Here is a 23,694-nt window from a genome sequence, read left to right on the forward strand (position 1 = left end):
CTTCAATATGGAAGATAGAGTGGATATCCAGAATAGAATATTAAAGTAACTTTACTTCTAAAATTATAGTGTCTCTGCAAAAACACAAAAACAAAAACAATTCTCAGTTTTTGATGAAAGACCAAGGAGGATGTCTATAAACTACAAACTTCTAGAGCAATCATGTCTCCCCAAAGATACTGTCAATGAGTTTTACTTGAAATACTAACTTTCATGTAAAAATAATGAAGAAGGTGAAGGGTAGGGTGGGCAGGACAGAGAGAGGTCTGTTAAGTTCTTAGCCAGCCATTTGTGGATTCTTTCAACTTAGGACTTGTGTTCTAGGGAGCATGACAAGGAAGCATATTTACATGAGGTACCTTACATTCAAATCTATAAACTCTTTTATAGTCAAAATAAACCTTACAGCACTAGCCTTTTATACATTTAATACCAAAAAACATTCAGTGCACATTAAAGTGATCTTGGTCAAACCCACCTTATTTGCTGCATCTTTAAATCTGTCTGCCCTCCTGTCCTTGGCTTAGGCCATGAGCCATGTGCTCACCCAAATCTCTGTCTGACGGATATAGTTTATCATGATTTCGGTCATCACACCCTTCCTATCATGAAAAATGCTGTTTATACTCTATATTTTTAGATGATTGGATTCGTTTTCAAAGACTTTCAGAAGAGAGGTCCTTTACAGAATAAATAAACACACAGTATAAAGCACTGCCTTCTAACTTGACCCTTCATTTTGGGCATCTAAAATGATTATACATGAGATGATATGGATCTTGTTCATGGACACTACTGGCAGAAATAAAATTTACAGGATCTTTCTGAAATTTTGACTGCAGATTGCATTCATCTCAAAAAAAAAAAAAAAGGAGAGAGAATGAGGAAATATGGAAGTTCATTTCACATACAGAGCGTTTGACTAATCCTATTGATTTCCAAGGTCACTAGGATATATTTATTTTAGAATGACAGAGTGGCAATAACAGCTATCAAACTTTTTGGTTTTAAAGAAGGAGCTTTTAATACAGAATTCTCATTTTTCTATGTATCAAAAAAAAAAACAGGCCTCAAAACATCAGACTCTTTCCCTTATCAGCTGTTTATGCAACTTCGCAGTTGCTGCACACTTGTGGCTTTCAGTTTTAATTAACCCTTTATGATAATGAAGCTTTTCTGCCCAGCTAGTAAGAATCTTTCATCGTGCTTCAAAGTTAATGCAGAATGACTTGCTGGGACTACTTAAGTCCCACTGATGATAAGTATACTTAGAAACAATGTAAAAGGTTTTTTTTAGAAGATTCTTTCATTTCACAGATAAGGGTGGCTAAAAGGCTTTGCTAAGGAACAAAACTTCAGGCCACAAAGACAGTAATGGCAAGTTAGAAGCTAATTCACCGGCAGCCAGTGGCCTTACGTCTTTGGTGCACTTGTTTGTCAGCAGGGCATTCTGCTTTGCGCTCATGAGCCTCCAGAGTGAGACTAGAGGATATGTTTGGAAAAATAAGAGCTGCTAAGGCAGGCACTGCACGCCACCAGAAGTTAAGTGGACAGGCTGGGTGCTTCTCGGGGGCCAGCTGATTGGCAGCAGAGCACCTCGAGGCAAGACCGCAGCTGCACCACTGGACTCTTGCTCCAGGAAAGCTGTGGAGGCCAGGAGTTCTGCTGGGCACTTTGAGTTCTCTTGTTCAATTAACTACTCAATAAAACTGTCTCTGAGACTGTTCACAATTTAAAGGGATATCACATGTTTTGGATAAATACCAATTATGGAGAGAAAAATTTACAGTATTGATCACTGTATTTACATCATCTGCTTATAATCTTTAAAGACCATTTGATGGATGACAATGATATGATTGTAACTGACTGTTTTTAGGCATTTGGCAAAATACGCTTCTGTGTAACAGCTGTTGTTTTTAAATGTTAAAAATGTTGATATATGTACAATTGCCCTTGTATATATACTTATATAAATATGAAAAGTAAAAAACAAAAGAAAAAGAAAAGTACATGTTTAAGGTTAGTATATGGAATACTGGCCTCTCAAAGCTTAAAAGTCCTGCAGAAAAATCCTAAATGTCTTAGCCCTGCATGCTAGTTTCTATTATGGGATGTTGTTTCCTTAAATGTGGAAAACAATAAACAGAAGCTTCATGCACATAGCATTACTGTGTACAATGAGAATGTGCTTCAGAATGCCAAATTCTGAATCCACTGTTGTCCCTTAGGAAACTTGATACATTTGGGTCATGTGAGTTAATTTAGTGATATTTCTACATATATCTGTCATGCGGTTTATCCATTAACATACCAGTCCCTTTACTGTTCCATATTATAGAGTAGCATTTCAGTGGTTCTTTTCAGGGTTCAGCTAAATCCTAAGCCAATGACAAAAAGAAAATGATATCCAGGTGTGAGAATCAGCTTTCTCTTCTCCATGGCATCTCAAAGGGTCTTTGTGTTGTCTGAAGAGCAGATAGATTTGCAGTGATTCCGTGAGGCTGGGTTTCTATAAAAGTTGAAGTAAACAGTTTCGATGTGTCACATGTAAACAGTTGCTCTTAAATGGATGTCTCCCATAGCTGTACAACAGAACAAAAAAATGTACATTGTGTAAATGGGAAACAACCATATTCGGAGCTATGAAGATGAAAAAGATTTAGTTGATCCCTTCCATACATATGTGATTGTGGTTGCACATTCTTGCTAAATCTACTAAACAGTAAAATAAACACTCTCGTTTTAGTTCTCTCTTTTCTCGAAACTTGTGTTCTCAACCTTTTTAATGCTGCCTTGTGGTACAAAAAACTTACATCTTCATTTAATGTAATTCAAAATTTTTTAATAAATTAAATATTATATCTAAAACTAAATACAAAAATGTAAAGTATCACTTTTTAAACTACATATAATCTCTCCTTCCTTATTCCACCCTCCCTCCCACCCAGGTTCTGATACAACCAGCTACAGCAGTGGTTCTCAATCCCTGCTGCACATTTCCATGCTACAGGGAGGTTTTAAAAATCCTACCACCCAGGCAGCACACTAGACCAACTAAATAAAAATTTCTCTGGGTGGGACACAGACATCAGTATATTTTAAAAGCTTCAGAGAATGTCAGTTTCCTTACATATAGTTTTAAAGATTACATAGATTTAAATTTACATAGTTTAATGTCAGTTTCCTTACATATAGTTTTAGAGATTACACAGATTTAAATTTACATAGTTTTTTGTGGGGTGTTGGAAAAGTTTTGGTATTAGATGGTGCTGATGGCAGCACAACATTGTGAATGTAATAACAGCAGTGAATTATATATTTGAATGTGGTTAAAAGGGGAAACTATTGGGTTGTACATAGTGAAAGGTTTTAAGATATGAGGTATTTGAGAGAAAGGAAAGGAGACGAAAGGATTGCAAACGAGCGTGCTTTATTGGCTGCGCTCAGCGAAGAGCTCATCGAACCCAAAAGGGAATGAGGTGAGTTCGCGCACAGGCTTTGGCGAGTGCAGTTTTTAAGGGCAGGGGTCAGGTGATGACATGAAAGGGGCGGCACATTAAACAAAACATTACTGTGCTAGCGGGTTGAGCAGCGGGTGGTTAGATGTCCGTGAATAGACGTTTGCTGCGCAAGGATCTTGATTGTAATGGTTCACCTCCTGTTCCGGAGTGACGTCATGATTCCAGCCACAGAGCCCTCCCTTATTCCCCCGACCTAACACATAGTACTAGAATAAAAGTTTAAAAAAATCCATGAAACTGCATAACAGAAACAGAAAGAAAAAAAAATTAAATAACAAGTGGCAGCTTGAAGAAAGGAGAGACAAAAGATAACGGGAAAACCCAAACTCACTACTATACAGGTAAGAAAAAAAGGAGGAAAAAATTTGCAGCCATTGCCTTTGAGAATAGGCCTGACTTTGGCCATGTCTGTGTGGCTGCGACAGAGAGGGAGCAGACAGGAAGAAGGGCTTGCTGGATTCGCCATTGTCCACAAAGACAGCCCAGAGACAGGGACTGGCTGTTTTGCAGGGTCCTGACACACGTGCTCAAGTAGATGTCCCACTGAGGGTGAACCAGTCAGACCTACACAACTATCCCAGAAGCTGCAGTCGCCCCACTCAGCCAAGGGAAGGGGCTGTGGACAGTCATTTCTTCTAGGGAGTGGTCACTTTCCCAGGCTCTCATGTGAGGATGCCTCCAACTGTCTTTGACATGACAATTGCTAAGAGAATGTCCCTGAGTTGATGGAGGAAAACAGCAATGTAGACGAATTAAGCAGAGGTGTTGTACAAAGACAATTCCTCAGGAGGGGAGGAGTGACACTAGCCTTAAATTTCATTATCACATACTCAGAATGAGCAATTGGATGCCTATTAACAAGGTTTTTTTTTAAAGCCAGGATGATGAGTGCTGGGAAGCTGAGTTATCTTCTTTTTCTTTTATCATTTCTCATATCAGCATAGAAAAGTAATTTTGTCTGATTAAAAAAGACACCACTGATTATTTATTAAAGTTCGTTTGGTTATGGTATTCTAATTGCTTTTTTAAAAATTATTACTAGAGAAGCTGCTGGTTTACCCATTTCCTCACTGACTCTGGCTTGATTGAGTTAAAATTTGAATGATCTATGTTCTACCATGAGCCCTATAATTCAGGTCCAGGATTAAAGAGATTCTAAAATGTCAACGAACTCAGGAGCCATCAGTAGATAAATTTGCCCTGGCCTTTAAAGCTTTAATTTGTGTGGTTGTTGTTACAGCATTATTTCTAGAAGATCAACATTTGTGTAACTAACCACAACTGAGCCTGGATCTCTATAAAGGTAATTATTCTTTGGTTATATCTTTCACTGAAAGGGGTTGAACTTCACTATATCTCAAATTGCATGTAATGGATATGTTCCCAGAATGTTGTGAAACAGAAGGTTCTAAAATATAAAGGGGGACTTAATATTTAGAGGAAACTTCTTGTGTACCATTTTTTACTGAAAATAATCAACTCTTACAGACGTGTTTTTAAATTTAGCTCTTTCAAATATAAAGGGCTACTAAATTAAGCCACACTCTCATGATCTTTTAATATTGCAAATTTTCAAACTCCCTTTCCTTGCATCCAAATTCCACCCCATACCCAAAACATTGATTTAATTTTCTGTCACCGTCTTCTATTCCTAAAATCCTACTGGGTGTTACTAGCCAGTGGAAGCCATAGCAACTCCCACATGGAACAGAGGCTAATTTACTCAATCTCTAGCATTTACAGGTATTTAAACTGATAAAACAAAATAAATTCCCAGTTTTATCTATCCTGATTATCATATATTAGCTATAATGAATAATAAAAGATATAAGGGAATAACAGTGAAAGATTAATATATACTAAATACTTTCAGGACTATCACTGCAGATTAAACTAATTTGCAAGTAGAAATCTGAACCAAAAAAAAATCTTCTAATTTTCAAATGAAAACTTTAAAATTTTTTCTTATAAACAGAGAGGAAAAAATGGCAGTCTCTTTTAAAATATGCATCACAGATAATGTGTATGCAAATGGAAGAAGTTTCCACATACCCTTGCACTTTGCCGGTTCACTTTCTTCTCCTCGTCAGGAAGTGGAGGCATTGGGTAAGGGTATTTTCTGCTGGAGGCAATAGACCCAGTTGATGAAGAAGGAGACTTGGCAGGAGATAAAGTCCTGAGATGTTGAGAACATATAAAATAAATATCATGTGATTGCTTAATATCAATTTCAGATATCTGAAAAGTAGTTCAGAACAAATCCTCTGGGTTCTACTTTCATAAGTACTACTGCAAAGGGAAGTTACTCTGTCATCTAGAACAACACCAGAATCCTGCATTTTATCTTCCTACTTTCATAACTGCTTAAATGTTGGTGTATAGAAGACGACTTTTTAACTAGGAAGTCAATAACGAAGTTTCTTATAGAATAGATAAAAAGCTAAACTGAACAAGGGATTGTAAAGTGCACAAAATATTTATATTCTGACTTACTTTTACCACTTAATGTAAAATATAAAAATGCTTTTAAAAGATACAGTATCCCAAGAATATCTTAAGATCTTAAAATACAATTGATAAATTTATTAGTTGCTAAGACACAAGCTATTTTACACAAAACTCATGCATTCAGAGGCCAGTGTGTTAGTTGTGAAGGAACAAAGGCAAATACAGGGGATTTAATAATTAATTAGTAAACATGCAAGCAATAAGAGTGCAGATATCCAGCCAAACAAAGAATCTGATGAGAACATAAAAAATGGTCTGATTAGTCCATACAATCAGCATTTCTGTGCAGGGGAGGACTCTAAGTCATAGCAGTAGATCTTGACAACTCATATAGTATGCATTTATTGTATCAATAAGGTGGCTACACTTTATTGACTGGACTCTTAAACTAAAACAAAACAAAACCACCACAAAAACCCTTCCTATTCTGAGAACAGTGTCATCTTCATCATGGAGATGTTCCACAAGGTCTGGGGAAGAAACTACAAGCTGTTGATGTATTATGCTGTTCTTGCTTGATTTTTGGACATGCGGTAGTAATGCTCGTGACTTAGCTGGGCACCCTGCACATTGGCAGAGTCCAGATCTGCTGTTAAATTATTTTAAGTGGAAAAATTGCTGAGCATGAGAAATGTCAACTTATAACTGATTGATGGAAAACAGATGTGATAATTCTGCAGCATCCCATTCACAGATGTTACCACTATATATACATGGACTCCTCACTCCTGGTCCAACGTGGTAATGATCCATATCACTGAAATGGTTACACTACCACGTTCTAACACTGGCATTTATTTTAGAAGGGGCACCTTCTCTGCTATGAGTGACCAACCCAGCCTGTGAGTGCTGGGGAAGCTAGTAGCAATAATTTGGCGAAGATCTGCAGTCTGAACTATAGTCAATGGCATAAAGATGTGTTTTTTCCTGCCTTCTTTAAAATTCTGATTCCCATCTACACAATAACTGTTGCTTTGGTGCTATAGTGATTTTCAACTCATTTTCCATTTCAGAGTCACTGTATTCAAGATAAGGTTTGAAAATAATTTTTCCTACAAACCTGGAGATCCAAGTGAACATTCTTGATGGATTTTAAGAATCAAGAGTGGTTCATTTTACTTTTAATCTGAGAATCCTACTGTTCCCTCTATTTTTGAAAACTGACCAGGAGTATTCCTTAGTGCAAACTGCTAGAGCATTGCAGCTGTTTGATTTGGATTATATTAATGCTCACCACAGCTGAATAAGTGGGTGTAACTAAGAATATCAGTATTTCAAATCCTCTAAAGTGCTATTAAGGCAATGTGCTGCTGCATATTTCACATTTGGAATTTAAATTTTCTTTTTTAATTTCAGGAAAATATTTCAAATAGGACTATGATCTTTGGGAAAGAAATTCAGAAATTCATTTAAATGTATTTTATAAAATAAGGAATATTAATCTGGGTTCAGATTTTTAGCCTAATTCTTACTGATTAAATATTCAAGTTCAGGAAGGCTGTACAGTACACAATCAAATAATTAAGTCTTGTCTACTTTAGGGGATCATGCAGAACTAGTCTTCTTTTTAATTTGTTGTTCTATGTGATAAGATGACTTGTTGGCTTATAGCCTCAGTCATGCCAACTATTCATTTGGATACTTGTTCAAATGACCAGCCTAGGATACATACAAGGCCATTCAGTGAGGAGTGCTGAAAGTCTTCCCCTCAAATGTCTTCCCAAGGAAAAGCCAATAATGAGCTAAAGCAAAAACAGGAGGTATTCTCCAGAACCCTGACGAAACTGTACATACATTACTTTATACACTAGTATACTGGCATAATGGAAAATATACACTTTCAACCCTGAGGGTAAGAAAAGCCAAACAGAACAGTTTCATTGGGGGAGAAGGGCAATAAACCCTGAAGGTCGGGTGGTGTCTGACAGCATAAAGATGAGGAGCACAAGAGCAGGAGTCAGAATAAAACTAGGAAACAAGGCAGGTAAATCAGTTTAGGAAAAATGAAGAACTCAGCATTTCTCACAAATATTTAAGCGAGAAATTTCTTCCATAGCACCTCCAGGCTCTTTTCTGACTCGGCTACTTGCTCAGGAGTTCCAATGTGGCTTTCATTTAAAATCAGGGACCAGCCCAGCTCATTCACTTAACACAGTAATGCTTGCACAAATGGGAACCATTATCATTACTGCATTTTTAAAAACAAAATAAATATTAGAATGACCCAATGAAGGTATGTCTATGAACCAATGGATTATGATGTATCTTCAGGTTACATCAGACATTCTGGGCTGGTCTTCTGTACATGTGCCTGTAAGGCTGGTCTCGGTTCTGTTCTGACCCCACTGAGGCCAGTCACATGTGAGGGACACAGACCACGCCTCATTTACTTGGCTGTGTTCCTAGGATAGGATTTAAGTAGCCACTATCTATGCTGCTACTTTAAGTAGTTACAGTGAAATGAAAAGGAACAGATTTTGGAGTCAGACCCAGTTCTAATTCTAGTTCTAATGTTTAAGAGTAATGCTACATTGGGAAAATTATAGCCTCTTTATGCCTCAGTTCCTCCATCTGTACAAAGGCAATAAGAATGCCTATACCTCAGTATGTTATGAGAATGAAACATACACAGCAGGCACTCAATACATGATAATTATTGTTGGTTCTTTTTCAGTCACTCAAAAACTATTGATAAAGTGATAAATCAACTGGATAATACCCAAGAGTAAGAATAACTTCTCAGAGCTCATAAAGCACTGTCACCGACAAAACCGCACTGAGAAACTACACATGGTGATACAATATTCTTGCTCTAATATCACCTGTTCCTTTCTGATGACTAGATGACAATCTGAGCAACCAATAATCTATCAGAACAGGGTAAGGGAGCACAACTGAGGCACGCTGATCACTCAAAATCTTCTGGCATTTGTCTTACTCTTCATAGTGATGTGGTTACTATATTTTAAATTCTGGGCTGTCATTTGGACCTCTTTGCTACAGTCACAAAGTCCCCTTTGCATTTTAGTAAGAAAGTTACAAACCCCACACCACATAAGTGATCTTTCCCCTTTACGAATGCTATTGGTAGAAGAGGTAATTCTGAATGATCTGGCAGCAGAGAAAGCAGATTTAGCTTAAGTATATGGTTGGCAAAGCATAAGCTAAGGTGTGGATGTACTTTTGGTCTCCCATGTGAGGCTTGGCCAGGATGGACAGTGGATGAAATCCTCTCTGTTGCATTAGAATCCACATGTTAAAAATCTCTGGGCATCTCAATTACCACTGCCACAGAAATTCTGTGTTGATTTTCAAACCTTACCAGTATAATCTTTTTTATTATATACCATTAAAATGATAGCTGATTTACAACCCTTCATTGAACTCTATCTAGCCTTTAAACATAAATATAGCTTTTTAATAATGAATTCTTAATGTGATTTTCCATTTGGAAATGAACATCTCGTATTAAAAAAGAAGACAAAGGAACCCTTTAAAAATGCTCTTGCAGCTTTGCACGTGCAACCGAGGTTGCTAAAGCATTTCCCATCCAAATTGCGTTTAGTCATGCAGCTTCTGGGCAGACCTGGGTGCTGATCTTAAGAAATGTGAACTCTTCTCCGGGAGCCACACATACTACTCAGTTCACCCAGGGGAGGTGAATCAACTCTTCCGGGGTACCATTTCACAAATTATTGCTGAAAAAATGCTAATTCCATTTAGGAATACAAACCCTAGCCCTATGATGGGGACCAAAATTATTCTGTCCAAATTAGACTCTGCCCACAAGCCTGAGGAAAGTAGAATGAAGAAATAGGACTGCAGGTGAGTTAAGATTCTAAAGAACATTTAAAATCATCTTACCTGTCTTCCTGATGTTGGCCATCTTGGGAGCTACAGATGAGGGTGGGATGTTTGAATGTAAGTGCATGTGTATGAGGTTCAGTGTAGGAAAGCAGGATAAGTAGAGGGACAGGGAGGGAGGAGAAGGGAAAGATAGAATATAAAAGCAGGGTATATTTTTGTGAGCAGGCAGGGCTTATGCTTTCCTTGGGTTATATGCAAATGTTATGAATCAAATCAAAATGCAGGTAGGTCTAATCATTTTCTCAAACTATACATGACTAAACTAAATGGTACACAGGAAGAGCAAGTCCGCCTTATAAGGGTGCTACAAGTTAAATACATATACAAATTTTGATATCTGTTAAACACTGACCTACATCATGACAATAATCGTAAAGCCTATTAAATTGTGCTCAGAAGAGGTACTAAATTGTGCTAATTGAGTCTATATTTCTTCTTTGCATTAGTTGTCTACATGGTATTCAGACAGAAAGTGGACAGTTATTTACCACTAGGAAATAACTTTGAGATTTATAAAGAATGAAAAAAAAAATGCCATCAAGAGCTCTTGGAGATAATCTCTGACCTCCAAAGTTGCACAGAGTTGCAGCAAGTTGAGTAAATTAGCTCCTAAAATGTAGGGTTAATCTGCTCTTTCCTGAAAAAAGAACATGTTTCCAATTTGCTTCCTTTTCTGTTTGTAGGCAACAATATTATTATTAGCATTGAGAATTCATTGGTGGATTTGTTTAGCATCTGTAAAGCACTCTTTTCAGCACAGTTCTTCTTGGGTATGGAGCAGATAAAACCTCATTCCACACACTTGCATGTGGTCAATATTATTTCAATAATTTTCAGGTTAGATCAATCGTTTGAATTCAAAGTAAAATTCCACTACATTTCACTTAGTTTCTTTTCATGTTTTTCCTTGAGTTTCTGTATTGACTATGTACTCTTAGGCAGTAAGGAGGAAAAATGTATTATGAAACCACTAGATTCTAGAAAGACAGGTTAATAGTGCTTCTTTATTAGTGGAAAGTATTTCATGCCCATAGAACACTACATAGCATAAAATGAAGAGAAAGCTAATAACAAGCTCAAGATGGTGGTAGGGACATGCACTAAATGGCAACCCTTTCAAATGGCTTCATTTGAAACATTCAGAAAAAAACTAGACTTGCTCACGAAGCTAAAAACAGAGATCAAAAGGCAGCAAATAAACAAGGACCCTTTTCACCTAAAGGAACTTGTATTTGGAGATACAAGGTAAAGATCCAGTCACACTACAGTATTTGTATGTGCTGGGAGGGTTTGAAAAGGATATAAAATTAATTTATAAAATACCTAAAGTATGGTCCTTCTGTGTTTTTATTCACATCTTCTACCCACTTAGCTACATTATAGTCTCTTTTGAACCATGGGTTTAAATACCTGCAGAAAGCAATGGAAGGAACAAAGAAAGCAGAACAAGATAGAAAATCTGAAAATACACAGCACAAGCTTAGCAAGGATGTCTTCACCCTCCAAATGCAAGTGACTATGGAAAATAAACCAGAATGGATGCTGGGTGATTCTGAGGCAGTCTGTACAACGACATGAGAATAATCTTAGCTACAACAAGGCCCAAGGCATTCTAGACTGTATTCAACATTTTAGGAAAGCCTTTCCTAGTGGTTTCCCAATGTGAACCAGAAGCCCCTTCCAATCACAATCCTGTCAGCAGGCCCACTCACCCACCTCCAATGTGGCTTTTTCCAGGCCACCTCTCATTTGGCTTCTTGGTTGTCAAATAATGATGGTGCTTTTTGAAAATATTCAGATAGCTACAATTCCAGTGTGGGTATATAATACCCCAAGACCAATAAAGAGGGGCAAAGGTCTCTTTCCAAATTGAAAGGAACGATGCCACAAGGTCTTTACTTTATTTCCTAGAGCAGATCCCAAGGTGGAGTCAATAAGAAGTCCATGTCCCAGACTGCTCTGTAAAGAGCAGAAAGGAACCCACTCTGCTGATCATGCAGCCCTGACACACAACAAGTGTGTTACAAACAGGCCTCCATGATCGTAAAGCTGGTTTAGCAATTGAACTGCAGCTACGATTGTTCCTTCCTACCCTTTGTGCGCCCCAGACTAAAATGTCCCTGCTACCATTAGGAAATGGCCCTTAGAAGTTGTCTTCCAAGTATATGATCATGAGTTGTGTGAGTGACTGCCAGAAGATAATGTATCTTAGCATTTCCCTGATCCATCTGGCAGAATTTGCATCAGAATCACTTGCAAAGGAAATTTTAAAATGTAATTAAATTTGGGTTGCAAGTTTGTTTTTTCTCCTTCAAGAGAGTTTCATTTGATCTTTACCCCAAAAGCCAAGCAAAAGCACATCTCCTTAGAATTTGCCCTTATAAAATAACATATATTCAACAAATTTAATATTGCAAGAATTTGTAGGTTTTACTGGATTTTCTCATTTAAAAAAGTATCTTCCAGAAATTTTATAGACAATGAAGATCTAAACTCTATAAAACTTTTTAAGTTATTCGAAACAAACCAGAAGAAAGGATGAAATATATTATTTTTTGGCTAAAGTTTGCTTCATTCCTCCATATTTAGTTTTTGAGCTTTTTATAAATACAGTTAAATCAAAACTACATTTCCAAAGTTATGTTTTTTAAAAATCAGATTTTTTTCCCATAGCCCTTTGCCTCATTTTTAGCTATACCCAATATACTCCACAAAATAAGATCATGAATTTCTTTCCTGGGAGAAAGATCTGTTTGCTTATAATACTTATTTATTGTGCATATATCTTAGTTATTATGCTAATAATAACTGATCTCCTAATCCAGGAATGACTTTTTTGCCTTTGTTCACAATTACTGCCAACTTGCACTTTTCATGGTTCGGTCAATTAAAACGTGTAAAAAAATTTCCATGGAGACTCTGAACAACGACAAAAAAAAAAGTCAAAAAGCAAGTGCAGCCACAGATGAAGGCTAGTGAATGCTCTGGCCTGGGGAAAATTGTAGAAAAAGCCCATGCAGCTTTCATCAAGTGAAACACAGCCACATAGTAAACTGAGTCTCCTACAGTCAAACAGCCACTTTGAGGAGGAATCGTTTGTTCCTTTCATTGACAACAGAACATCAAAGGACTGGGAACCTGGCTGTCCCATGAAATGTACAACCACATTGCCTGACTTGCACTTAAAAAGGGATTTTTCCTCTGTTTCGGAGAGCATTTGAAAAGGCTGTGATCACTTCACCAGAGGCTACTGAAGAAAGTTCTCAAACGTTTGTTCCTTCTGGGGATCTGCCCAGGAACGCGTCTTCACAGGGGCTTCCTAACATCTCTAGGCAGTGGTGGCTGGAGTGATGGAATTTTTTCAAATTGCTCTAAACCTGCCTATGTGGCTTGACTTGGCTTGTAGCGCAACATGCAAAAAAAAAAAAAATGCATTAGATGGGTAGGAGAGCTCTTTGTGCTCATCAGGATGGAAAGGCAAAGGAGGATTAGCTGGTGCTGGCTGGACCAGAAGCACCTCCAAGCAGATATGGGGCTTCAGTCAGATATCAAATGACCCTGTTCTCAGCCAAGGAAGGGACTTGGGGGGAGATTAAGTGGCAGCCCAAAATGAAGGGACTGGTGGAGACTGACCTGTGATCCAGACTCCCTGTCTGGGGGCTGTCAGAGCCCCCTGGGCTTATGCCTTGGGATGGGACTGTCTGGACGAGGGAGTGCCCAGGCTCAGGTGCTTGGGGCTCCCTCCTGTAAAAACACAATATATAAATACAATGTCTAAGCCAAAATTTTTTTCACATTATGTACAACAGTGAGGATGATGCGAAAGCTTTGAGTGGGGAAAACAATACAATAAACAAGGACATCTTGTTTTGTTAATTAACAGAGCATGCATTTGTGTTGCATGTTTTAATTCATATCCTTATTTTTCATCATCCTTTGGGATGATGAGGTACTAAAGGAAGCTGAAACAATGGACTGGATAATACCTCTTAATCTAAATAATAAAAAAGATATGGTTGTCTGTATTCATTCTGCTCCCTTTATGTTATAACCAAATGATATGGTTATATCAGAAGCAAATGGGATTATTTAACAACTATGGAATGTATAAAAAATTGTCAACATAATTGTTCTTATACTCCATATCAGGAATCCTTATAAGGAAAAAATATGTATACATATGAGAGACAGTTCCCATACAATATGATATGTGCAAATAGTGTTAAGCTTCACAGACTTGGCTCCATTTAATTAACATGAGTCATGTAACCCAATTTTGAAAAATTGGAGAAATTTGAGTGTTCTTGATATTTTTCTTCCTTACAAAGATGATCCATTATGATGTTCTTATTAAAAAATTATAACTTGAGTATCTCAGAGGCAAGATTTCTCAAGGGATCTCTATGTTCAGATCATTTTTATCACGTGATGTGAGTGGGAATTTTAGACAAAATTAAAAAAAATAATTGCTCTAGAAAATATTGTATGAATCTTGGCAAGCACAGTGTTCAGGTCCTAAATTCATAGCTTTAGCATAATATTGGACCATTCTTTTTTTCATTTAGGAAATCAAAGCCTTGTTATAGGGAATACTGTACTCAAAGGAAGTTCTAAAGAACACTTTGAAGTTTTATCAGTATTCTTGTGAGCAACTGAGATAAGCTATGGAGCTCTTACCAGGTGACCTCATGCAAAACAAACCATTCCAAGAAGAGTTTATCAACAATGAGATCTAAAGCATCCAAGGGCTTTGGGAATATATAAGATAAACTCTAACAGATTAGTTATTTAGGATGGAGTTTTATGATGCCTTCTGGACCATGCAATGGTATCCCTCGAAATTGTCTACTGTTTCTATGTAAAGTATCCTCTAGTCAACTTTGACAAGCCATTTACAAGACAATACCATTCAGCTAGGAGGTCCAAATTTCAAGGCAATATTATTATTTTGGGACTGAAAAAAAGGCAGGGTGTATGATGGAAAATCTAATATAAGTTTCTGACAAGCAGTTAACAAATACCAGCTATTCATATTTTTAAAGTATTAAGGAATGAATAAGCAATAGAGACCCTGAGAATAACGACTACGAATGCAGCAAAAAATAAGTAATTTTTTTAAAAAATAGGTAAAAAAAAAATACTGGTAATTAAACCAGGTGGTAAGGTCAGTCCAGAAGGATACTAAGGGTGTGTTTTATTTCTTGGAGGGAGATAATGGTTTGATGAGGCTTTGTTATGCATGTACTTTCTTACAAGTTTGTTTTGGAAAAACAAATGAACAAAAAAAAGTGTGCCGTGATTACTCATTCTAAACTACTTTAAATGTAATTTCGACTCCATCTGCACTAAAATCATGTAGCTATCATTAAAAATAGAAAATGTGGCATTTAGTAACAATGATTCCGTTAAAGAGCAAGTTTAAATGTCTTGAGAACGAAAATTTAAAAGAGAAACTTCTGTAGTCTGAGAGAATGCTTAGATTGCAGCCATGAAGACCTTCTAGCGGTGGTTTTGGGTCGTGAGCTGCACTCATGCTCTAGTACAGTAGGAAGTTCTCTCTGATGCTTCCAGGCTGTGTGCATACTGGGGAGAAGAAGGGTGACCCCTCTGAAATGGCTGGACCCCGGGTGATGAGAGGAAAGGAATATTATCAAAATTCCCTTCAAACACAGAACCAAGACACCACAATGGCAGGTTACTGGAGGAAAAAGCCTGCAGCGAGGGTGAGACCCCTGCTGTCAGTGCACATTGGTTTGGGCACAGTTGCGGAGATGCCTATGTAAAAGAGAAAAGTCATGGTTAATTTTTAAAGGGCAAAAAGGAATTGAAAAGATAAAACCAAGGCCAAAGGCTTGGTTTATGGCTCTATGATTTGCATTAATTAACTTTTCACATTGATTTGCACTGAAGCTTGGAGTGCCTTTTTCCATTAGAGGTTCAGACTTACTCAGTTGAATTAGACCGAGGTCTAAATCTTTTGCCTCTGATTTTCTTTCTGTTGCCTCCCAGGTTACCTGAAAAAGACGGTTTATAGCTAGACTTGCATATAAATAAACAGTTTCTGTATGTCTAATTACATGGGAACTCAAGAGTGTATAATTCATAACCAGCACCACCCTAGCACACAAGGATTTGTAGCACTGTACAGCATTCTCCCTCTCTGTCTAGTACTGGTGCTACCAAATCCCATTATTTTCCCATTCAAGAAAAAATATCCTAAATATCCTCCTCGGTGATGAGGGAAGAGCTATAGAGCTCACACGAAAGAGCAATAAAGTGTTTACAACCAGGGACCACAGAATATAGAACTTGGGTTATGTGGACAGATGGATTCTGAATGCTGCCCTATACCTTGCCAAGAGTTACTTCGAGGTCGCCCATTTTCACAGATGTCTGAAATATGTTTTGTGTCCGGAATCCTTTCACTCCAAGAATGAGAGAGCCCATTTGACCTGCAATTGAAAATATTTATATATTGTTCCAAAATGTATTCAAGAGAATGTTTTGAAATCAGTAAGCAAGATTTCTAGGCATTACCGTGTGTTAAATAAAAAGAAAGAAAAAAAATCTGAAATGAAAGAATGAAGAGAACATGAAAATCTTCATGAAGAAGGCAAAATTACACAACATTCAATTTAAGAAAAGTCAAATACAATGGAACCCCATTAAAATAGCTTATGATGGAAAAGAATCAGGGTGCACTGCAAGCCAATTGACATTCTCCAGAACACAGCAACCTCACAGAACAAATTCATCACATATCTCAGTTATGTAATCCCAGCAGCAGAGTTATAATGGGGTCCCACCATAGATGTTTCTTAATTGTAAAGCAATGGTTTCCATTCAAATATTATGAGAACATGGACTTCTAAGAGATTTCATTAAGATTTGCTGTACCGGGTTAACCTTTATGAAAGTAATATTTGGGTTTTTTTCTTAACAGTAAGCTTATTTTCTGAGAATTGGCATTTTCTTCACAAATATGGTCTCCCCAAAAAGTGTAGTACATGTTGGTTAACTGTCCAACAACTGATCTGAATCAAATGTTTGTCTCTCACAAAGCCCATGTACCATTCAGCCTTTCTATGTGTGTCCCACATCTTTAACCAAACAGTTTACAAGAAATAAAGTTTATATACCTACCATGAACCACATAAAAAACAATTTTTAAAAACTACATGTATTTAGGAAGAGTCAAATAACTTGATATCATTTTAACTGCTTAATAATAACAACCCATTGAGATTTTGATAAATCTGGAAATTTTTTAAATGGACATTTTAAGCTCCTTTAGCAGTACCTTAGAATATAGCACCATACTTAAAATTGTTACCAGATATTCTGGTTAACTGCCAATAATGTCTATTTTAAACAGAACCTTCTAGTGATGAGTGAAAATAAATGTAACTTAGCACAAATTTTATTAGGAGCTTTTTCAACATTATACACTAAATACAGAATGAATCATATTTTGTACAAAAGAACCAATAAAATTCTGCAGGAAGCTACTGGCTTCACTTATTTATGATATTATTTAATTTATAATTGAATATTCAACCAAGAAAGTATTTATATACTGAGAGAATTTAAGTACATCCTTAGTCTTCTCATTCTTTAAGCTAGAAAACCCTCAATAAGTTAAAATGATACATTTTTTAAAAAAAATCTTCTGTAGAACTGTACTCCTGCAAAATCTAATATTTCTACTTTTGCATTAAGCTATGTTATCTGAGCAAAAACGATTCTTCATATTTAAAACAGATCATTATACAGGAGTACTCTCCAGGTCTCACAAATTCCTTCTATTCTCCTTCTGGTTTGGTGTTTATAAAGAGTAAGATCCATTGAAAAACCTCTTTTCAGGCGATTCACTCTATCTAGAATTCCAGTAAAGATAACTTACTCTTTCAATAAGCTAGCAATTTCCCCTTCTGTCTAAAAAGTAACTAATGTGTTCAAAGTAATGCACGGCTAAAAAATCTTCCTTTCTCTCCATTATACCTCTATTACCAACCTTAAGAAACTCTTCCACAGGAATATTTTAGCTTCCTTCATTATGAATGTAGGTCTCATTTCCTAAAACATTCTAATTTCTTCTTCTGGTCTTATTAAGCAATTATAAAGCATGCAGAATTTCAAATGCTCTTATATACCTTAAAATCCCAGAGCAAGAATATAGCATCAAAGTTTAAGATATATAAATAATACATCGACCTCACCTGTACTATTATAAAACTCAGGCAAATATTAAACAAACTAAATTAATGTGGCACCCAATCTGAAAAATACTAAAGTCTAGAAATAATCATTCCAGGGATAAAAGACAATATCATAATATTTAAATACATGATTCACAGGGAAGTGATCTTTCACAGCGAGTACAGCATCAATATAGTTTTCTTTTAAATAAGGCAGCATTTATATTACTACTTAATATTAACAATTGCTTTAATTGAAGCATGACAGTAACCTTTTTCTTTGACTACCAAACATGACATAAAGCTCACCATTTAAAATATTATTAAATAGCATTTATAGTTTCTTAAGCCATTAAAGAGAAAAACTGAAAAAACTCTGGGGTTTCTATTCTATACAGATTTAAGGTTGTTTATTTTGATTTGATTTGATGGCCTGATTTTTATAAAAAGTGGTTCTGAGCATATGGCATTTTGAAGATGAGTAATCAAAGAACAAAGGATACTATTTTTTAACATTCAAGAAAGAAGGAAGAAGTAATCAAACCTGCTGCAAAATAATGAAATGTTCTGACTAATGGAATAATGTGTGATGGAACAGGTAGAAATCTGAAAATGCGACAGAAAAGCAGACCTCTTCTTAGAACTAGATGCTGAGTTTGTGCTGACTCCAGGAGGAATGTCGCTATAAAAAGAGTCGCCATCTCCAGGCTTTTTTACATAATCTCCCTGGGGTAACTGTCTAAGGCATAATAAACATTTCAGAGTCAGAAAAACAAGACACACACATGAACACAGACATATACAAATATTATTTCAGAAAAAAGAGGTAGGGATAATGATCTACATGAATCAAATCTATCACAACACATAAGATTATTAATACATGTGACAAGTCAAAGTCATTCTAACTATAGAAGTCAGAAATGTAATCACTAAAGTCCTTTTTCACTTTGGATGAAAAAAGCTTTACTTCAGAGGGGAAAATATGGAAAGATGAGTTTTTTCACCATAACTTCATTATACTTAGAAATTTTAACTGCAGTTTTTTTGTTTGTTTTTTTTTTTTTTAAATGACACCAAAGAAGTGCTAGAACAGACAGTTCTTGCCAGGATAAAACAGTTTTTTCACTGTGATGAATAAATAAACTATTCTTGATTTTGAATCGAGATGTAAAGTAACTTTGATTTGATCTTAAAGTAATTAATTTCTAAGTTATGTTCTATAAGTTAATCTAAATAAATCCTTATTAGAGTTCTGGGTTCAATCTGGAGCATCACTGTTCACTTAACAGGAAAGTGAAGTAATTGAACACAGTTCAGATGTAAATGTAAAAGGTAATTATACTGAACGGTAAAATATGTGAAGAGAGATAATGCAGTAAAGGAAGAAAATGTTAAAAAATAACCGAATTCTTATTTAGACTATAGAATGATATTTATAGGTAGTTGGTGGGTGATCTCTGTTCTCCCATTCCACTATATTTAGAGTTCAACAAAGAAAAATCTATTTAAACTGCACTGACCCCACTTGTTCTGATTTTTTTTTTTTTTTCATGGGCAGGAACCAGGAATCGAATCCGGGTCTCCAGCTTGGCAGGTCAGAACTCTGCCACTGAGCCACCATCATTCCGCCCTCTGATCTTGATTTAAGGAAAACTGGAACAGATTTTTATTACGTAAGGGAATTGGGTAGAAAGTTTTAGAAAGGACCACTCAGTCAACCCTCCACCCACAGTAGCTAAGCTGATTATTTGCAAATACATAGCCTTCAAACAGCCAACTGCATCCAAAACTTGATCCAGTTCATTCAGTACTATTATCGGAGGTGCCACAACTAAATTGCTGGACTGAGAATTTTAAACAAAGCCTTACTTAAATAGGTCCCCAATGAAGGCACAGATTTGCTAACTCATTTTCCCATTTGATTTTCCCTTAGTTACCAGGCTAAACGTGGCTATTTGCTAATACTAAATTCTTTCAGCAAAGGTCACATTCAGATGCTTGTCTGCTTAAACTGATGCCCATTTTGTTGTAACTGTATAAAATACTTGGTCATTTGTTCTTTTGAATGACCAAATACTCTTTCTAGTATAACTTCAATGTTATATGCTGACACATCTCTACAATTCCGGAAAAGATTTTTTAACTCACATAAAGTATGTATTTTAATTTGTATGATTAGATCTACTCCTCCCCCTTATTTTAACTAACAATAGAATTCCTCATGGAAAAATAATAACCCTCCATATTTATACTATTAATAATAAAGGATAAATGATATTTTCCTCTGTATGGGATTTTTAATCTCTGGAATTATATTTTTCTATTTTTAATCTTATATCAGTAAAATATTCCATCAATAATTGAAAAATACTCTCAATGAAATCAGTTAAAAATTGTCTCAGGGACAAACTTCTTTTTTGTAGCATATTAATATCAAGAGCACATTTCCAATAATAATCTTTATGGCTATTAAGTGTGTTTTTTTGGTCACTAATACCTTGAATGATAGTCTTTATAAGTGGATGAGAAGTGGCTTTCTGAATTCAAGTTAAATAAGGACAAGCGATTACTTAAGAGTTCTCAACTGCACTTCTTCTTTCCCATCACTCTATACCCCCAAGTTGCCCTCTCTTTATGTGGGTCCAGCATTCAGGCGCATGCCCTGGCATTTATAACAACTCACTCAGCTGATGCTCAGGCGCACGATGGATGGGCCCAGCATTTGGGAGAAACTGAGCATGTTGTCCCCAACCCTTCATTGTAACTTGGCTGTGGTCCATGGTCATTTTTACACAATACACAAGCATATTAAATTCTAAACATGGCACGGACTGTGAACTGCAGTATAATGGCTGAAAGGAAGTTTTAGTTTAACACACTTCTGGGTCACAGTGATATTTTTATCATCTCAGAAAGATTAGATCTCTATCTATTTCAATTATGAAGTCTTCAAAATGCAGAAAGTACTTCTCTGCATTTTCCTTATAATTCAACAAGGAGTGCATAGAACTTTCCTCACGTAGTAAATGTATAAAAACAATGATCGAGTTTATGAATTTTACTAAAGATCTGTGAAAAATAGTATTTAACTGTTCAGAAATTCATCCTATACAATATTAACCCCTTATACATTAACACAAATTGATTTCTTGTTTAACCTTTAGTGAAGATAGAGAATATTGGGTCCCTGTGATGAATAAAATGACATTTAATCATTGTCATTTCTAATGATCATAAAGAGCCAACTTATAGCTAAACAATCCTATTAATTTTTTAATCCAATTTACTTTTCTAGTTCTTTATTACCATCATAGCTTTCTTTCCAAATTTTTAGTGTTCTACTTTTTCATAGAATTTTGGGACCTAGAAGTATCCTGGGGAGCCTGTCCAGGGTTAAGTTTTATAATAGGAACATTAACTCATATTTTCCATTTTATGTGCAAATTTTTTAAACATGTGCATGATTTTTTGGGGGTACCCTATGACCAAAAGAAAATAAAACCTGCTGTTCAGTTAACTAAGTACTGTTTCCTCAAAAGATCTCTCGTTATGTAATTACAGGTTGTTTATTTCTCCTTACATAACCTTACATTGGTACTTCATTTTGTGTTTTGAATTGATGCTTCCCAGTTAATAGTGTTCTTTTGAAGGCATTTCCTATTCCAAAGGCAAAAACTAACCCCTACAAATGAATGACCATGGAGGAACTGATTCATACAAACTGTGATTATTATTTCACCCCAGCTCTATAATACTTATACTTGCTGTTTGCTGGTTCTTATTCTTCTTCAGAAGATAAAAACAGTTCAACTCTTAACATGTTCATAGGTACAAATCATCTGTTGGTGTTCTAAATTTAAACATTAAGAATGTTTCTTGGATTACTCCAAAAGTCTTTAGGCAAATGGTTGGACTTGTTATGAGGGAAGTCTAATTATTCCTGAAATTATCCACTGAATAATAATATTTAACTTAATATGCATACTCAACATGAGAGTAAAAGTTTTTAAAAAGTATTTAGTTTTAAGCTTAATGCTGAAGAGGGCATTACTCCAACTCATGTGTGGTGCCTGGGCTGTCTGTGAATGGAGTTATTACGTTACTATTATTATGTAATATTGTGTAGTATGTACCAAGTCACATTAACAGATACATAAATATCACTGAAATAATAATAATAATAATAATATAAAAACACACTTAGAAAGTTGTGAAAAAAGGTGGGAAGTTCACAAGCAGAAAATAAAATGGCTAAAACAGGTGAGGGAGAAAAGAAACTGGCAGGGGTAGAGTTTCCACTTAAGGTAAAAGCAAGGATGAGGAAGATATGATCTGATTATTTATTCAGTTTTTCATTAATCAGAAAGATGTGTTCATTTAAAACAAAGGAAGAAAATATTTCAGTTTAGTATGGGTATTTTACAAATCCAAATTCAATCAATGTTCCTTATTTTACTGCTATCTGCAAGCAGCCTGAAACTGAAACCTAAACTCATAATTCCTTTTACAAAGTATATGGCTGTTAATTCCTAAATAAATTATGCTACAACACAAACACTTTATAAAATCAGCTGGAAAATTTGTTGAGATCTTCTTTTTTGCAGATTTTACCAAAAAGGATAACTTCCTTCTATCCACATAATATCTAAGGCTTCTTTCTGTCTCCTCGGTTCCACCATTCTGCACTTCGCAAGGTGACACTGGCAGATTTAAAGTGATATATGGCTCAAGTGTAGGGTTCTGCATCCACTGTACCCCAGAAAATGGGACTTCTAACTTTATTAAGCGGTCTTATGCACAAAATAAAAGCATTGGGTTTGTTTCTCTTTTTGTCCCTTTTTGGTTTGAAATTAAACATTTCACACATTCTTTCATACAATGAAAAATTTGAGAACACATTTCAGAAGGGAAATTTTATCGATTACCAGGTTCATTCACAGAATTACTTGCCTGTCTTCTCCAACACTTTAAAAGTTATGCCCAATTTGACACTTGTGTGTCATTACATCATTAGTAAGAATCTAATAAGTGGCTATATATTTAATAAGATCTTGCATTTAGTGTCAAAGAAAAACTTTATGGGCACCAACACTTTGACCAGCTCAACCGATATGTGTGGATTCCTCTCACATTGATGAATGTTAACTACCTCTTTCAAAACAATTACATCCACCTTTTTCATTCGAAGATCAGAGAAATATGAAGTTTGCCAAAGACCACATACTAGTTTCCTCGGTTACAAAGAACTTTATCTGAGTTGAGTTAAGGAAAGTTTAAGTTACTTCCCCAAATCACATATAAGCAAGTGAATTTCTGATTCCTTGTCAACTGGTCCTTCCACAATAAACCTTGAAATGAAAATCTAACATAAAGGCAATGACAGCTCAACATTCTTAACTCTGCTTTCTGGCATACTCAGGCACTGGGTACATCTTAATTTGAATGTCTGCAGACATTTTTAACAAGATTGTAAAGTTTTTAATAAATGATTTGGTCTTTGGCCTTACCACTTTTTCTATAAATCACTTATATGTATTCTCAATAAGGAAGATAACATGTGCTTCAGAAGATCTTTCTACATTCATAATTTTCTG

General features: G+C 35.9%; 1 protein-coding gene across 13 annotated transcripts in view; it reads right to left on the reverse strand.

Annotated features, from left to right (window-relative positions):
• Positions 1-931: 931 nt before the first annotated feature.
• ADAM22 (ADAM metallopeptidase domain 22) overlaps positions 932-23,694 on the reverse strand; it is a 295,282-nt gene continuing 272,519 nt past the window's right edge. For 3 of the 13 annotated variants that reach the window (XM_077138122.1, XM_077137606.1, XM_077137122.1), the window contains 5 exons: positions 16,251-16,351; positions 15,847-15,913; positions 13,533-13,643; positions 5,577-5,700; positions 932-2,585 (listed from right to left, as the gene is read on the reverse strand). In XM_077138122.1, coding sequence (XP_076994237.1) covers positions 2,565-2,585; positions 5,577-5,700; positions 13,533-13,643; positions 15,847-15,913; positions 16,251-16,351 — 424 coding nt within the window. In that variant the 3' untranslated portion in view covers positions 932-2,564. Of the gene's footprint in view, positions 2,586-5,576; positions 5,701-11,222; positions 11,310-13,532; positions 13,644-15,846; positions 15,914-16,250; positions 16,352-18,641; positions 18,837-23,694 lie in introns of all 13 variants that reach the window. The other 10 variants (XM_077140284.1, XM_077139674.1, XM_077139273.1 and 7 more) reach the window with 7 other exon arrangements.

Source organism: Tamandua tetradactyla, chromosome 1, assembly GCF_023851605.1.
Source record: "Tamandua tetradactyla isolate mTamTet1 chromosome 1, mTamTet1.pri, whole genome shotgun sequence".
In the NCBI taxonomy this organism is placed as follows: domain Eukaryota; kingdom Metazoa; phylum Chordata; class Mammalia; order Pilosa; family Myrmecophagidae; genus Tamandua; species Tamandua tetradactyla.